General features: G+C 40.0%; 1 protein-coding gene across 1 annotated transcript; it reads right to left on the bottom strand.

Moving 5' to 3' along the window:
• Positions 1-5662: 5662 nt before the first annotated feature.
• Positions 5663-13505, bottom strand: LOC123966142 (transmembrane protein 65-like). Its single transcript, XM_046042355.1, has 6 exons — positions 13436-13505; positions 12451-12518; positions 12280-12334; positions 8223-8265; positions 7479-7584; positions 5663-6800 (listed from the first exon to the last, which is right to left on the bottom strand). The coding sequence occupies exons 1-6, from the start codon at positions 13503-13505 to the stop codon at positions 6675-6677; spliced, it is 468 nt and encodes a 155-aa protein (XP_045898311.1). The 3' UTR covers positions 5663-6674.
• Between the last annotated feature and the right edge of the window lie 2390 nt (positions 13506-15895).

The raw sequence follows: 15895 nt of genomic DNA, 5'->3' as shown, positions 1-15895 counted from the left end.
GCCACCACCATGCTTCACTGTTGAGACTGTATTGGACAGGTGATGAGCAGTGCCTGGTTTTCTCCACACATACCGCTTAGAATTAAGGCCAAAAAGTTCTATCTTGGTCTCATCAGACCAGAGGATCTTATTTATCACCATCTTGGAGTCCTTCAGGTGTTTTTTAGCAAACTCCATGCGGGCTTTCATGTGTCTTGCACTGAGGAGAGGCTTCCGTCGGGCCACTCTGCCATAAAGCCCCGACTGGTGGATTGCTGCAGTGATGGTTGACTTACTACAACTTTCTCCCATCTCCCGACTGCATCTCTGGAGCTCAGCCACAGTGACCTTTGGGTTCTTCTTTACCTCTCTCACCAAGGCTCTTCTCCCCCGATAGCTTTGGCCGGACGGCCAGCTCTAGGAAGGGTTCTGGTCGTCCCAAACGTCTTCCATTTGAGGATTATGGAGGTCGCTGTGCTCTTAGGAACCTTAAGTGCAGCAGAAATTTTTTTGTAACCGTGGCCAGATCTGTGCCTTGCCACAATTCTGTCTCTGAGCTCTTCAGGCAGTTCCTTTGACCTCATGATTCTCATTTGCTCTGACATGCACTGTGAGCTGTAAGGTCTTATATAGACAGGTGTGTGGCTTTCCTAATCAAGTCCAATCAGTATAATCAAACACAGCTGGACTCAAATGAAGGTGTAGAACCATCTCAAGGATGATCAGAAGAAATAGACAGCACCTGAGTTAAATATGAGTGTCACGGCAAAGGGTCTGAATACTTCTTTTTTAATAAATTTGCAAAAATTTCTACATTTCTGTTTTTTTCTGTCAAGATGGGGTGCTGAGTGTACATTACTGAGAAATAAAATGAACTTTTTTGATTTTTGGAAAATGGCTGCAATGAAACAAAGAGTGAAAAATTTAAAGGGGTCTGAATACTTTCCGTACCCACTGTAATTAATATTTCCACAGTATTTTTTTCTATGTCATATTATAAAACAAACCCCTAACCTCTAGTAAAAACTCATCAGGACTGTATGAGTTTGGTTTGGACTAATTACAAACCAAATAAAAGTTTCCAATTCCAATGTTGCCAAATCTTGATTGGTGCACAGATTTCTTACTTCGGCAGAAAGTAGTGTGTTCATGTTAGATGCCATCATTCAAAGTCACAGCCTGATTGAGAAGAATCTGTTTTCAGAGCCTTTAAGACACCTTTTGTATTGAACAAGGCCGTGTAGTTGAGTAGTGGTTTGGGACTGTAAGATCCAGACGCACACAATCTGACCTTAGAGCTGCTCAGAACAACCTCAGCCTTCCTCAATCAGGAGTGACTGGAATGAGAAGACAAAAAGAGCTTCAGAGTACAGCGGTAGAGGTAAACACTCCCCACATTTATTATCTCATTTTAAATTGCACATTTTGCAAAATGCATACATACTGTATATTCAATCCTTCACCACCAGATTTAGAGCGCATACATACATGCACAGACATCGGTGGTCAACAGCTGCTGCTGTTTAGGATTGTCCACAAGATGGCAGCACAACACAGCATTCCTTTAACTGAGACTTAATGAGATTACATACTTTTGTTTAGATGCTTCAAGGCCTTTCTTCTTGTGAAAAAAAAATTGCAAAATATCAAAGAGTAGAGAGAAATAAAAACAAATAAATATCTGCTCACTACACAGCCATGAAGAAAACCTTCATCCTCTTTAAAAATAACACACACAAAACATGATGTAAAAAATGAGATGATACAAAAACCAAGTCCAGGTTGTCCACAGTAACAAACAGCATCCTTAAAACATCATTTATTACTTAATTAGTTACTCATTAATACATTGACCACATATTGCCCATTGTTCTCATTCTAATTAACATAAGAAATCTCTCTTCTTATGAGAAAAAAAAAAAGAAATTCCTTTGAGGTTTTTAGAGATAGTCAAATAAACCCAAATATCTTCTGCAGCTGAGTCCAAACACTCCTTAAATAATATTCAAACATTTCTGTCACCAGCGAGTCTGAACTCGGAGGTTTTGTCTGTTTACAACCTTTTCTCCTCCTGAAGCCTTTAATTCCTTTTGATTTGAGGATGTGGTACGATTTGTGCTTAGAGCTCAGCTCAGTGTCCCCATCTCTCTAAAGATGAACATTTCACCCCTTTCCAGCAAATAAAGTTCTGGGAGTTTATAAACTTTTCAAGGCATCCGTTATCCTTCCATACATTATCTGACCTGTGGATCTGCTGGAGAGGATTACTGGAGTGATCATGTTTGTTGGTTGCTATATGATGGCTATAGTTAACTGACGTGGACTTTCAGAGCTGATATGATAATAACTGATATATAACTTCTTAATTGCAGAGATGTGAAGAGGACAAGCAGCTAGCTTTTAATATTGAGCAGTTTATTTCCCAACATCAATGTTCAGAGAACTTTCATTGTACATCGAGTAAACGATAGATTTAATTATTGTAAACTTGTGTGCAACAACATAACCTTAATTTATTTAATTCTTTATATATGTAGGCTGATTAGCGGCAGTCTCTGTCTCCCTACTGATAAAACATGTTTCAGGTATAAATCGTAAAAAGGCTACGTATGAAACCTCCATTATCAGAATATTAACTATAAGTTAATCTTCTCAACCAATAATATATTGTTCATCCCGACTCTATGGTGAGTAGTAGTGTAGTCATAAATACTATTTTTCGTTGCATTGTGGGAAATTTTAAGAGCCCTATAGCCATTTTTCCTTTACCAGTGCCAGCTCAACTAGCCTCGACACTACAACCTAAAACGCTTGAACATTCCTCACAATGTAAAGACAGATAAGCGGTATGAAAACCTTGCAGCTGTGTTTTCCTCTGCCGTTGTTGCTGCAGCGGTCTGTGTGACGGCGGGACCAGAGGGCTCTGCGAGCACATTTTTGTTCCGCCATCACTTCTCGTAAAACTGTCAATATTCGAAATCTACAAAGCTGATTTCTCACCTCAAAACTTCTCGGAGGTTGATTTAATGAAGAAATAACGTACGAAAATTGTAAAATATAAAACGTTCTGTTGCTGGCTTCTGACCGGCGTGCGCAATGATGACACAGTGATTATTCTCTCTGACCAATCGGCAGTCTGCTGACTGTGTTTTTTTTAATATCGCCTCAGCTCGCTTGGAACCTCGTGATACGAAAAAAAAAAAGTACCTGGTAGCAGGTACAATCTTTCCACAATGGAAAACCAAAAAAAGGCGAGTGGAGCTGGTACCATGCAGTGGAAAAGGGGCTTATGTTGTAAAATGTAGTACTGAAACATTTAATCAATCAGGAAAATAACTTTTTAAAATCAAACATGGAAAATATTCTCAAGTTCCAGTTTCTTAAATGTGACGAATTACCATTTTCTATCATTATCTAAGTTGAAATATTCAGATTACCTTTTGTTTTTATAGGAGAAACAACTGATTAACTATAAAGTGTATCCACATATTAGTTAACATTGAAAATAGTAGCTGCAGCACTAATTTAGACACTACTAAATAGGGGGTGACTTCGGATGCAGCAGAGAAAAGGATCAAATGGATTCAAAATAAATTACAAGAAGCACCTTGAATATATGCTGGATAATGAATAATACTTGTCATGGTGTAAACGGTTTTGGACTGCATGTTCGTATGTGGCAAATCCAGACCATCTGGAGCTTCGAATCTGATGAAATTCAAGCTAAAAAACTAATTACACAGACGGCTGGGATCCAAGTCAAGGCTCTGTGAGAAAGAAAGAAGTAAAAAAAAAGAAAAGAAAAAGATGGTGCAGACACAAAAACAAAGATATGGAAAGACCTTGGAAAGCAAACATCAGTGTAAAGCCCGAAACTGAAAATCCCAAAATGCAATTCCTTACCAGTGAGTGCTTCCTTCATTAAGGCCTTCCTGCATATTAAAAAAAACATCCGATATGGAAATAAATAGTCTGATTACAGAGCTACATCGGTTCTTCATGCAAAACACCTACACTATTCCCATCGAGGTAGCAGTGGGCACTGTTTCTTTTCTTTGTATTTACATTTATTGTTATTTATTTTAGTTTTTTTGGGGGGTATTTTTTGGTTAAAGTTTAACGATCCACTAGACCCTAAATGTCAATACCTCAAGTGCAGTGACTTTGTATGTGCCTCTCAAAGGTCTGCTCAGTTTCTGCTGAAGTAATGAGAAACATTTGTTGTTTTTTAACCCAAAATGAACAAATAGTGTTTTGGATGAAGTCTTCAAATGTATAAAGTATCTGCCAAAGAAAAATAACCAAATAAAACCCATGTGAAGTTCTGTCAATTAACTTGAGTTTGAAAAAGAAAAGAAAAAAAAAGACAGACAATCTATCAAACATGTGAAATAGTGTTCCAACTACCTAAACAGTCGGTCAAGTATGTACAGTTTGTGTTTTCATTCTCAGGATGGGAAACAATCACCTATCTCACCTGGAACTTGGCTGGTTAACAAGTGAATTTAGCAAATGGATTTTTGGACTCACACCTCCTCTGTGGGAAAGAAGAGGATGTCTAATACCCGTTTGCAATCAGCAGCTGAAGCTGATGTTTGAAAGAGGGAGAAACAGAACCCCAGCTGTTGGTGTTTAGACAGGTGAGCACTTCCCATCCTGGGAGTTACTCAGGCAGCGTTCACAACAGGCATTTGTGCTGTGCAAGAAGAGTTTAGCGTCAACACCATCGATTCTTCTTATCAATGCCCAGGACTGGAAAAGATGATCAAAACATGCAGTCAGATTTGCAAAATTGAGAAAATAAGAGTGGCAAAAGCACCAGTTAGGTTATGCCTTCGTTAGGGTTGTACCCATCCAGCAGTTCTCCCGTGATACCGATTCAGATGCTGGAGCAGAATGCGTCAGATCACGCTGGAAATCAAAAGTGACTGCGGTTCTGAACAGCCACACTGGAAGGCAGCCGCCAAAGAGAGAGGGACCGAATGCTTCTGTCACTAAGGCTGCTCCCCCTTCAGCCCTGGCAAACCAATCGCTGCCAAGCGAGGGAATATCGCCACAGACGCCAGATTTTAAAACATCGGTATGCCGTTAAATACGGGGAGATTTACGCATTGTGTGAACTCAACTGATATTTATAGCTTTACAGATTAACTTGACTAATTAGTTCGTAGAGTTTTACACTTGTCTGACTGCTGTTTGTTTAAAACTGTTAGAACAAAGTGGTCTCTCTTATTTTCATTACAGCTTTACTATGCATAATGATTTTTTTTGTCAGTTTTAAAGGTGGATGGTAAATGTGCTCTTGTGCTAACACCAGCGCATTTAGCATGATGCACCTCAGTGTTAAAGAAGTGGTTTGATGCTTTTTGGCTTTTCCCCTCTCCTTTATTGAGTTATATACCTCTTTTGTGCATGTAATATGTTTGCAAAGTGAAAAAGCCCAAAGGGAGTTCCCATCTCCCACAGAAAACTCTGAACTGCCTGAAAACAGCTCGTTTGTAGTCCAGCTGTGACGTCACAGGGATGAAAGCTATATGCGCTTCACAACGCTCGCCAAGCCGCTACTCCGACACGCCCTCAAAAACGCCGGTGGAAAAACAGCGAGCTGCAGCACACAGCTCTCCTCTCCCTCCAAACACTATCTACCCTCCAGGCAGTCAGTGGACATAAAGTTGTTCCTGTGATGTAGAGACAGAGCTCAGTTAAAACTTTACGGATGAAAGATACTTTTGTTACAGATTAATAACTCACCGCTCTGACACTCTCGCTCCAGTCCATGTTGCCAAGCTGGTCGGCAACATGTAGCCTTCAGCTAAATCTGAGCTGTTTACGGGCTTCTCACTCACACCCTTCTCTGCTTCTGATTGGCTAGTAGTCCTCAACTAGGAACTGCGCATGTGCAACGCCTAACAAAGATCATTTAGAGACAAGATGCATCACTCCTTAGCTAAAACGAAGCCTTCAACACAGGGTGAAAAGAGGAGCTGCAGCAATGTGCAGTATGAAAAAGAATATTGTGTTTTTTGAAAATTAAACCACGTAAACCTGTTCAGGTACAAGCCCTACATACAATTTTGAACCTAAAAATGAGCATAATACCACCACTTTAAAGTGCATCCATATAAATAAACACATATTGCGGTGCTCACTTTATGACTTTTCTCTACTTACACCACCCACCTAATGTCATCATTACACCATCCCTCATCAGGAAACATGTCCCCTAATAATGATGTCTCGAAAGCAAATTACTTCAGAGAATCTTACTTGTCAGTTGTTGCCAAAGCAGCTGCTGTTCAGCTTTAAATAACCAACAATCTATCAAACAGGTCAATAATGAAGTCCAGAAAGAGGTTAAGATTAATATGAAGAATCGATGACGATAAGATCCTTACAGCACCCATCCCTCGTCAAAATTTTAAGAGTGAGACCTCCCATTAAAATCGATATACGGAACTAACAGACGGTATGTCCTGAAGGTGCATCAAAAGAAGCTTAAAAGTGCTAAAGTTGTGATGGAGCTAAATATCATTATAAGACAGTAAAGTTAACACAAACTGCTTTAGAGACTAAAAGAAGTAGGAACGTTGCCTGAGCAGGAGCACAGAGAGAAACACCCAACTGTAAATACTTTCAAGTTGACATCAGCAGTATCCAGTCTGTAGGTGTGATTGTTGTGAAGCTGTAGTGGCTCGTTAGGAAGAAGGCGATTCTTTGTCACTGCAGGGTTGTGCTTCTTTCTCCTTCTCGTCGTCGTCGCCCAGAAAAAACAGCGGGAACATCCCCAAAATACAGCCGATGGACACCCCGATGGCTTTACCCTGCAGGAGAAGAAGAAATCATACTATTGTGATGAAAGTAAAAATCCTTCACTTGTTATTCTACTCACAAACTCTGGAATAAAACATACTTATTATATTTCATTTGGACTTAAAAATACTTTGAATTAGGAGAGCCCGGAGTCCGTTAAGTTGGTAAATAGTAGCCTGTTAGGGTCCCACATGGCAGGCATACAGAGGAGACACACACCTTCTGGTAAATATTTTAAAATAAAGGTAAAAATATAGCCATATTATGATTTCTGAGGCAAAACGTACATTTCACAAAAGTGTAGTTTTGGCTCTTCAGCTGCTGCTTCCTTTTAAGCTGTTATCTCCAGATAAGATTAAATCTTCCACTTTTTTGCAGACAGCTGATGTCGGCAATTTCTTTCCATGCCTCTTCTGTGGATTCTCATTTTTTTTTATATATTTTCTCTGATGTGCCTCCTCCACCAACAGAAGCCTTTCTTTCCTGCTCCAGTTTCCTATAGTGTCATCCCGCCCCCTACTGCTGAATGCTGCTTGGTGTTAACTTGCTACTGGAGATATTACATATTTCACATAAATAAAATTTTATCTCTTATTTTCATTCCCATATGTCAACTTGCTACGGTTGGTTATACAATTAAAACCGCATAAAATGCACCAAAATAATTCATATAAATATCAAAACCTCACCATGTGAGAGCTGAGCCTGGTCTGCCACATGTCCACCTGTTTGGGCGTCAGATCTGGAACCTGCATCCCCAGTTTGGAAGCCAGAGCCTCCACATAACCTGCAAGACTACACACACACACACACACACTTTATATGGACATTTTTTAACGATCCCATCTCTTAAATTTAATGATATCCTAATCCTTAACTTAATTATAAAAAGTACATTACTTTTAAAAAACGTGTCTCACACCAAAGGTCTAAAACTCCAACTGGTTCTCATAAGTATGTAAAGATAAAGCAAACATATTCCTGTGTTTATGTGTGTTTGTTCCATCTAACCTTCCTAATCAAAAACTAATCATTAACAAAAATGTCTCCAGGTTGAAGATAGAAGGACAAAGCACTCAAACACACACACACACACACACACACACACACACACACACACACACACACACACACACACACACACACACACACTCACACCAAAATATAGTACAATTGAATTCATGTGAAAAAGCCTGGGAATTAAATAATAGGGGCTATAAGACAGGAAAAGTAAAAGCAGTTTATGACTTCCTTTTAAACTACAAGGAGAAAAAAAAAAGAAAAAGAATCCTCAGGTCATTAATTCAGGATTTTAATTTAAAAACTCAGCAGGCTGCACCTTGAGCTGTTTTAACCTGCAACGTCTTCAATAGGCTTCACAAGTCTGCCTCAAAATAAAAATGAATCCTCAAACAGTTTGTGAAGCTGCTTACCCGAGACCTGCCAAGTCTGAAACCAGGTTCCCCAGAGCCGCAGCTGCAAAAACACAAAGAGGGAAACACTTTGATTTCTACCGTTCTCTGATGAAACACACACACAGAAAAAAAAAAAAAAAAAATGCATTACATTTAATGAAGGAGTTTCCTGACTTTTAAGTGTTCCATGTTTTGGGGTGAAATAATGTGGTTTTAAAACTGTAGCTCTCTCTTTCTCTTTCCTGAGAGAGCCAAGGCAAGGGTAAAGAAAATACTTCATCCATTCATTATCAGATTTCAAAAGTTATCTGGGATCTTCGAGGCCTAAGGGAACTCTCTTCCTATCTCTGGTAAACCTGAAATTGTCCTCATATCACAATCTTGAGGTTTAATTCAAACTGAATCACAGACAGACAATCTTTTACAACAATCTTCTGTCGATCAATTTAATGTTCCTCTGGGATTTTTGTGACCAAACCCCCTGAAGGAACTCTGCAGCTTGGCATGTTGATTTCTTATCTGGGACAGATTTAAGTTCACAGTCAAGAGTCCCCCTGCCACCTTTCTGATGTCGGAAATGGGCTGGCCTTTAATAATTTCTGCAACTTTCCCAAACCAACAATTCTGGCATTCATTTCACGCCCAATTCATGCAGCGATTGAGCAGGTGTGTTGAAATGAGAAAGTCAGCAAAGCTTCAAACGTCTCGCTCAGGCGCTCATTTTTAACGCAATTGCTTCCATCACTGTACGTGCGTACACAACAACGCACTGCTATACCCATTTAAACATATCACATCTCGCCCCTCTTTGTGACAGCCTCTCATTTTTCACAACCATAAAAACACTTGAGCCTTCAGACTAGTTCATTTCAAGCATACTGTCACTTCTGAGTAGCTTAGACATCCCAAAATGAGCTCAGTGAAAGGATCCCGGTGAAGTGGTTCAGACATCTGATAAGGATGCCTCCCTTGACAGGTTTTCAAGGCAACATCCAGCTGGAAGGGGACCTCGAGGAAGAACCAGAACAAGATGGTGGTATTACTCATTTTGGAAAGCCTCAGGATTCCCCAGGAAGAGCTGGAGGACACGGCCGGATATAAATATCCCTGGGCTACCTTGTTGTCTCTGCATGCTGGACCCAGATAAGTGTCCAAATATAGATGATTGAGATTAAAATGTAATGGGACTAATAAGTGGCTCGTGTTAAGGCTGTAACCCATCATCAGGGCCTGTGTCGTCCCTCCACCATGCCCCCATTTGTGAAAAACTTAAGCTCACCCACACATGACAACCAGAACAAATCCGTGAAAATATATAAACTGCACACAGTGCCAAGTGGCCCACATTCCTCTCTGTATATTCAAAAAGAGAGGGGAGTCCAAACAATAGAGCAAAGCAGCAAAATAAAAGATGAGAGTCAGTAGGAGTGAGAGAAGGTGTGAAAGTTTTTCTTTTTTAACAGATTACAGAGCCCCTTTGGAAAACCACCAAGACTACTCAGCTTCTTTCTCCATCTGCCTTCATGGTTTTACTGTCAGCAAAAGGAGCTTCATAACATTTCCCGTTAATGTACTCCATCAACAATACTTGGCAGCTATTAATAATTCAGGCTGTGGATGGATTTTCACACGGGATTGCTGACAATGTGGTAGAAAGAAGATTTGTTCACGGCGATTTAAACTCTAAAAAGGTGTTAAGATGTGTTTGTTTTGCCTTCAGCGAATCTCTGGAGGCATTAAAAGCGGCGATGCTTGAAGCCGAATACACAGTGTTTCCCGCGGGAACAAAAACTCCAGATGGATATCTTCTTCTGAGCTTCCTTCATAAAACAGCATAACACAGCTAAGATAAGGCAGCGGTACAATCATGCCTCATTTCAGCAGCAGCTCTGACATTGATTGCGTGTGACAGTGAAGTGCAGCGAGATGAAATAGGAGTCAGCAATAAACGCTGAGAAAGGTCTCCCCTTAAACTCAAAATAAATATATGGAATCAGCAAACTAGCTGAGCATCCCTGGAGGATGAATGATGATGAAACAAATATAACGCAGCGCCTGGATGGATAAACGCGCCAGAGCAGAACCACTGATCTAGAGCCCGTCTCCAGCCTCTGATTTGCACTTTGCAGAGGAAACTGGAGCCAAGTATCCATGGAAACAGAATAATCTAGGGAAGGCGAGCTCCAGCTCCTGTATGGTTTTCACAGCGCAAGAAAGACCACAACTGAGACCCAGAACGGCAGCCGTGACGACAGACGGGCTGTTTTGCAAAGAACTGCAACAACAACGAGGACAACTGATGAGCTGCGAGTTTTATTTCAGTAAACAACTAGTGGCGTTAATGGCTATAAGTAACAAAAGTCTTTCATGATGGAAGTGGTGGCATCGCTTTCAGACACTACATGTACCGTGTGACTTAGTGGCAGCCTGAATAAAAGCAATAACACCTTTATGGCGTGGTGATAAGATCTTTTATAAAGGATGCCCACACCACCTCCTGTTGGACGAAGGATAGAAGAAGGTGTTTGTTTCTGGTGTGAAGCCCAAACTATGAAACTAATAAATTTGCTGCTGTGTGGGTTGAAGGGTTTCCCCTATTTTAAAAAGGATTACTTCCTGAGAGTATACTGCTCTCATATCACTCTTTTCTCAAGAAAAATGGGATTTCTGTCCACGAATCAAGTTTGATCTTAAACTCAGAACTGCAAAAAAATTACCTTGATTGATGAATTGTGGAGGTAATATTTTAGTAAAACAACAGATATTTTCACAACTATCAGCAGGCGGTTCAATAATCGGTTATAATATAATTAGCTAGTTGGAATTTTTATTGTGCCAATTCCAAAAAAAAAATTAACGACCACCGTTCACAAACTAAAACGTTTTGGATTCAAATAAATATTTCGGGGGGAATTAACTGACATACAGGTGTAATAAGTCTACAGCTGTGTCATTATCCATTATTATCTTGATTTACCATTTAGTCTATAAAAATGTTACCAAATGGTGAAAATGCCCAATATAAATTTCCAGTCCAAGAAGACATCTCAACACCAACAGTCCCAAAACCCAAAAGATATTCAGTTTACAAATATAAAAAACAATGGCAGCAATTCCTTACATTTAAGAGGCTGGAACCAGAGAAAGTAAGCTTTAAAATATGATGTAGTCACCTGCAGAAATATGAATGAAATAACAACAACAATAATGTGTGTTAAAGCAGCAGTAGGTAATTTTTATAAAAAAAATAACGTCATATTTGCTGAAACTGTCACTATATCCTGACAGTAGTACATGAGACAAATAATCTGTTAAAAGAATCTGGTACCTCCTGGTAGCTCCTAATGCCATTGGCAAGAATCCAGCGCTCCCAGCTCAAAACCACTAATCAGAGCCAGGAGGACGCTCCAACTCCTCTCGCACGCCCTCACTCAGTCAAACTCAATATCACCAGCAATGAAAGAACTGCCCGTCCCTCCTTTGCCAACAATAGTGTTTAGTACAAAACACATCTGTGAATACATCCGGCTCCACACAAAGCTTTGGATTTATTATGCCAGTGGCAAAGAGTCATGATGACAAACAGTGGGGAATAACCTTTGAGGGGGGCAGTGACGTATTAAGCTCTCATCCAGGTGTTACACACGTCCCATCAAGGCATGGGCTGGTTACCAGTTTCAAGTAATCCAAGAAAAATCAGGTAATATCAAGAAATTTGATATTTGTGACCTGTGTGCAGAATGGCCGAAGTAGGCGAACCCCCGAACATTTTCCCCCGTTAAAAACATGGCGTAGGCAATATGATATCCCACCTACGGGAGCACCACCCGTTAACTCTCCGCTAAATTCAAGGTAACACTATCTTTAAATGAACATTTGCTACAAGCTGAGAGTCAACATGTGTATCATTATATTAGAGAAGATGAAACCAGTGTATGTTAATTTTTAAAAAATATATCCAATCAGGACTGTTGATGCTTGATTCTCTGTTGATCAACTAATCGATTAATTATAAATGGAATGGAGAATTAGCCAACAAAAAGACTGCCTGGTGTGTTTCTCTACATGTTCTTACCCGCCATGGTGGAGATCCCCAGAGTGACTCCGATAGAGAGCTCAATCTGTGTTCCCTGGAGAAGAGAAAATAATAAGGTGAGGTGTTCATCCAGACTCAGTGTCACCACAAAGGAGGATAAGTAATTCCAGTCAAATTAAACTTCGTCACTTCGTAACGAAATCCACTTACTGCTGCAATCATGATGGCATTATCAAGGAAACCAAATCCAACAAAGGGGAGGGCGTTGTGGAACAAAACTGCAATCAAAAACAGAGAGAGAAGCAAATAAACAACACTGGAAGGATGAACAGATAATCTGAAATTTAAAATTAAAGTTTGTCTTTTTGTCCTGCACAGAGCACATTCATCAACTTGACAAGTAAATTAATAAATTAAACACACCAAAATGTATTTTAATTACTTCTTTTCTTATTTGTGAAAGGAACTTATTTGAAGGGGCCCTCAAATAACTGTTAGTCCTATTCGAATCTTGGTGCACTTTGAATTGCCTTGTTGTTTAAATGTGCTGCCATACATCCACTGCGAGTGTGGCTAAGAAAAGAGGGTTTGTTCAATGCTGCGGCTCACTTGTTCTGATCTTCTTTTATACACAGCTTATGGGATAATAAAGTATTTCCTCTATTTTAGTCGGTGCTTTTATTTCCTGTGTCCGGTATGACAAGTAAAAGCTGCATTACATTACTTAAAAACATTTAGAAAAAACAAAAAAAACAAGAGAATTATAACGCCCCAATTAACTTAATTAACTGAATGCCGTCACGCTTCCGTAGTTTATCAATCAATATAAACGTCAGCTTTAAACTGACTGGGAGGTCAGTTATTGAACTGAGGTTCAGACTTCACAGAACAAACTGCTGATGGAATGATTGACAAGTAAAAATCAATAAAGCTAATTACAGTCTGGTCAGTAACACAGACGGCTTTGATTTCCAGGGATCAACAACTCAAAGTACTTATTAAAAAGTAAACTGTCTGAAGCCAGAACTGCTGACATAGCAACACTGATGGAGGATTTCAGGTTGCAATTTATTTCCAAAATATAGAGGATTACAGAGAGAGAGTGTGTGTGTGTGTGTGTGTGTGTGTGTGTGTGTGTGTGTGTGTGTGTGTGTGTGTGTGTGTGTGTGTGTGTGTGTGTGTTTTAATCTCTCACCATATCTTATCTGGGCTGTAGTCAGCGGCGAGGTCTCCAGGGTTTCTGAAAAGAAAAAAAACAACAACATTAAAACACATCAAACGTTCGCTCATTAACTGCTGAGGTTGGATTTTAAGTGTCCGCAGTCGCCTCTTATTTACGCCACCACACACACGGCACCTTCACCCTCACCTGCTCAACCCACACTGGACATGTGAAGGTCATCTCAACAACATGCTGGGCTCAAGTCCAACCGTGAACATGCATGACGTTTATCATTTCGGCCTCGTCACACCAGTTATTTAATAAAGAAGAAAATGCCTATGTGAAACAATAAGGCATGTAGAAGGTATGGCTTTAAAATGATCCGTTTTGCCTTTCATCAGCCACCACATTAATAATGTCATCACAAAAGTGCCAACATGCAGCATCTCAACAAGTTTCTTGCTTGAATTTAAATGCTTTTTGACCAAAATGAGTTTCCAACACCTTTATCAAGCATCAAGGAGTTGTGAAGTATCTTGGCCAGAATCTTAGCCTAGATATGTTCTTAAAAATAATAATTTTGCACATTTAAGACTGTAAAGTGTGTGTCTGTACAAAGAAAGATGAAGCTGCCTGAACATAGCGGAGCATTTGGCAGTGAAAGAGACAGATATTTCCTTCATGAGAGAGAGAGAGAATACTGCACTTAAATTCATCAGGTGACAAACAAAAATCCACATGAATGATCAAGTTTTTCTGCAGGAGTGCATGTGTCTGTATTACATTGAGAGATTCAGTAATATCACATCCTGGAAAGGTCAACAGTCTGACTTTAATTGGTCAGAGAGCAGTAGAGAAGTAGTAGACAAGTTGGTGTGTTGAGCACCCTGGGGAGACTCAGGATAAGTGTGTCACCAGAGCAGAGTGCAATCTGGGCCAGAGACCAATTACAGGAGTAGATCGCTTATAGCAAAAGATTACTCTGCTGAGTCCTGAAACCTGTGTGAGGCGCAAGCAGATAAATGCACAAACTTTTCTACCAAGTTTGGGGAAAATAACCAGAGAGATGCCGATAGTGAGTGAGTGAGTGAGTGTGTGAGTGAGTGAGTGAGTGTGTGTGTGCGCTCTTTCAAAACAAACATGCAGCAGCAGCCTGGACAGAATCAAACCTCTCTGAACCACCAGTCACTGTGAAAAGGTCAGGGTGTATTTTAGGAACCAGGAGTCAAAAGCTCCTTCCCAAACACACCCAGACCAGGCCCTGCTCTTCACTGACTGACCACAGCACCTGGGGCTCAACATGATTTACTTTTACTACTTTACCCGCAAGGACAAGGACCTCCAACTACCAGCTGATTATCTCTCACTGTTGCCAACCAAAAAGACTTGGGGTTGGAGCCAACTTATATTAACAATTAATTGAGCAATGATTTGTTCTATAAACAGGTGAGATCATCAAATGTGTTTTGTCTGAGCAACAAGTCAAACCCCAAAATATTCAATTTGCTAATGTAAGACCAAGAAAAGCACCAAATTCTTACATTTGAGAAATTGTAATCAAGTGTTCAAGTGTGTGATTTTCAATTATCAAAATAGTTGATTCAATTTTTTTTCAATTGACTAGTCCAGTAATTGACTAATCAATTGACTAATGGTGGCAAGACAAAACTATGTACCATCTCCTTCATTCAACTCACCTTTACTTACTCCCAAAGTCCCCTCCCCTCTCTTTGCTCTGAACATTTTTCTTTCTCGCTATGAAAGAAGGAAAAAAAACATCCATAACAAGAGATTTTAGCGTCCTTCCTTCCTTCAGCAGAGGAAACCAGCTGTCTGAAAATCAAAGCCTCTGACTTCCAGAGATTTCTGTCGTTATATTCACACGAGGATTTGATGCTTCCTTCTGCTTCTGAATGCTCAATAACATGAAATAAATCCCTTCCACTCAGTGAGCCGTATCACTTACCAACAAAATTCATCCAGCAAGTGACACGGGAACCCAGTGGAAGGAAATTTTACAATACAATAAATTTTATCAATACAACACAATTACCACTGTGCTGTGGAGCCTTAAATGCTATTAACAATGACCGTGAATAACAAAACATCAGGGTCCTTCTTCTCGACTGTGACTAGGGCTGCGCGATCTGACCAAAAATGTTAACACAAGCTTTCAGACTCTTAAACTCCAACTCATCCTCAGCCCTGCTCCAGCTATGATAGTTTATTTCTGTTTAGGGCTGAAACGATTCAGCGATTAAATCCATAAAAGTAATTCATAAAATGCTTCGACACAAATTCTTTGCATCGATGCTTCGTTTAATCCATGTAACTATACAGCACAGTGTTTCGCGGGGGACATCTATTACTGTCGCACATCGCGTTTACGCTGTGAACAGGACGTAATTATGATGGAGCTGTTTGCAAAGTGGAGGAAGAGAGAGAAAACGGCGATGGATACAGAAAAAGGTGTCCAAGCTATGGGATTATTTC

The sequence above is a fragment of the Micropterus dolomieu genome, unplaced genomic scaffold, assembly GCF_021292245.1.
Source record: "Micropterus dolomieu isolate WLL.071019.BEF.003 ecotype Adirondacks unplaced genomic scaffold, ASM2129224v1 contig_12776, whole genome shotgun sequence".
Lineage (NCBI taxonomy): Eukaryota > Metazoa > Chordata > Actinopteri > Centrarchiformes > Centrarchidae > Micropterus > Micropterus dolomieu.
This window is presented reverse-complemented; position numbering and strand designations above follow the sequence as displayed.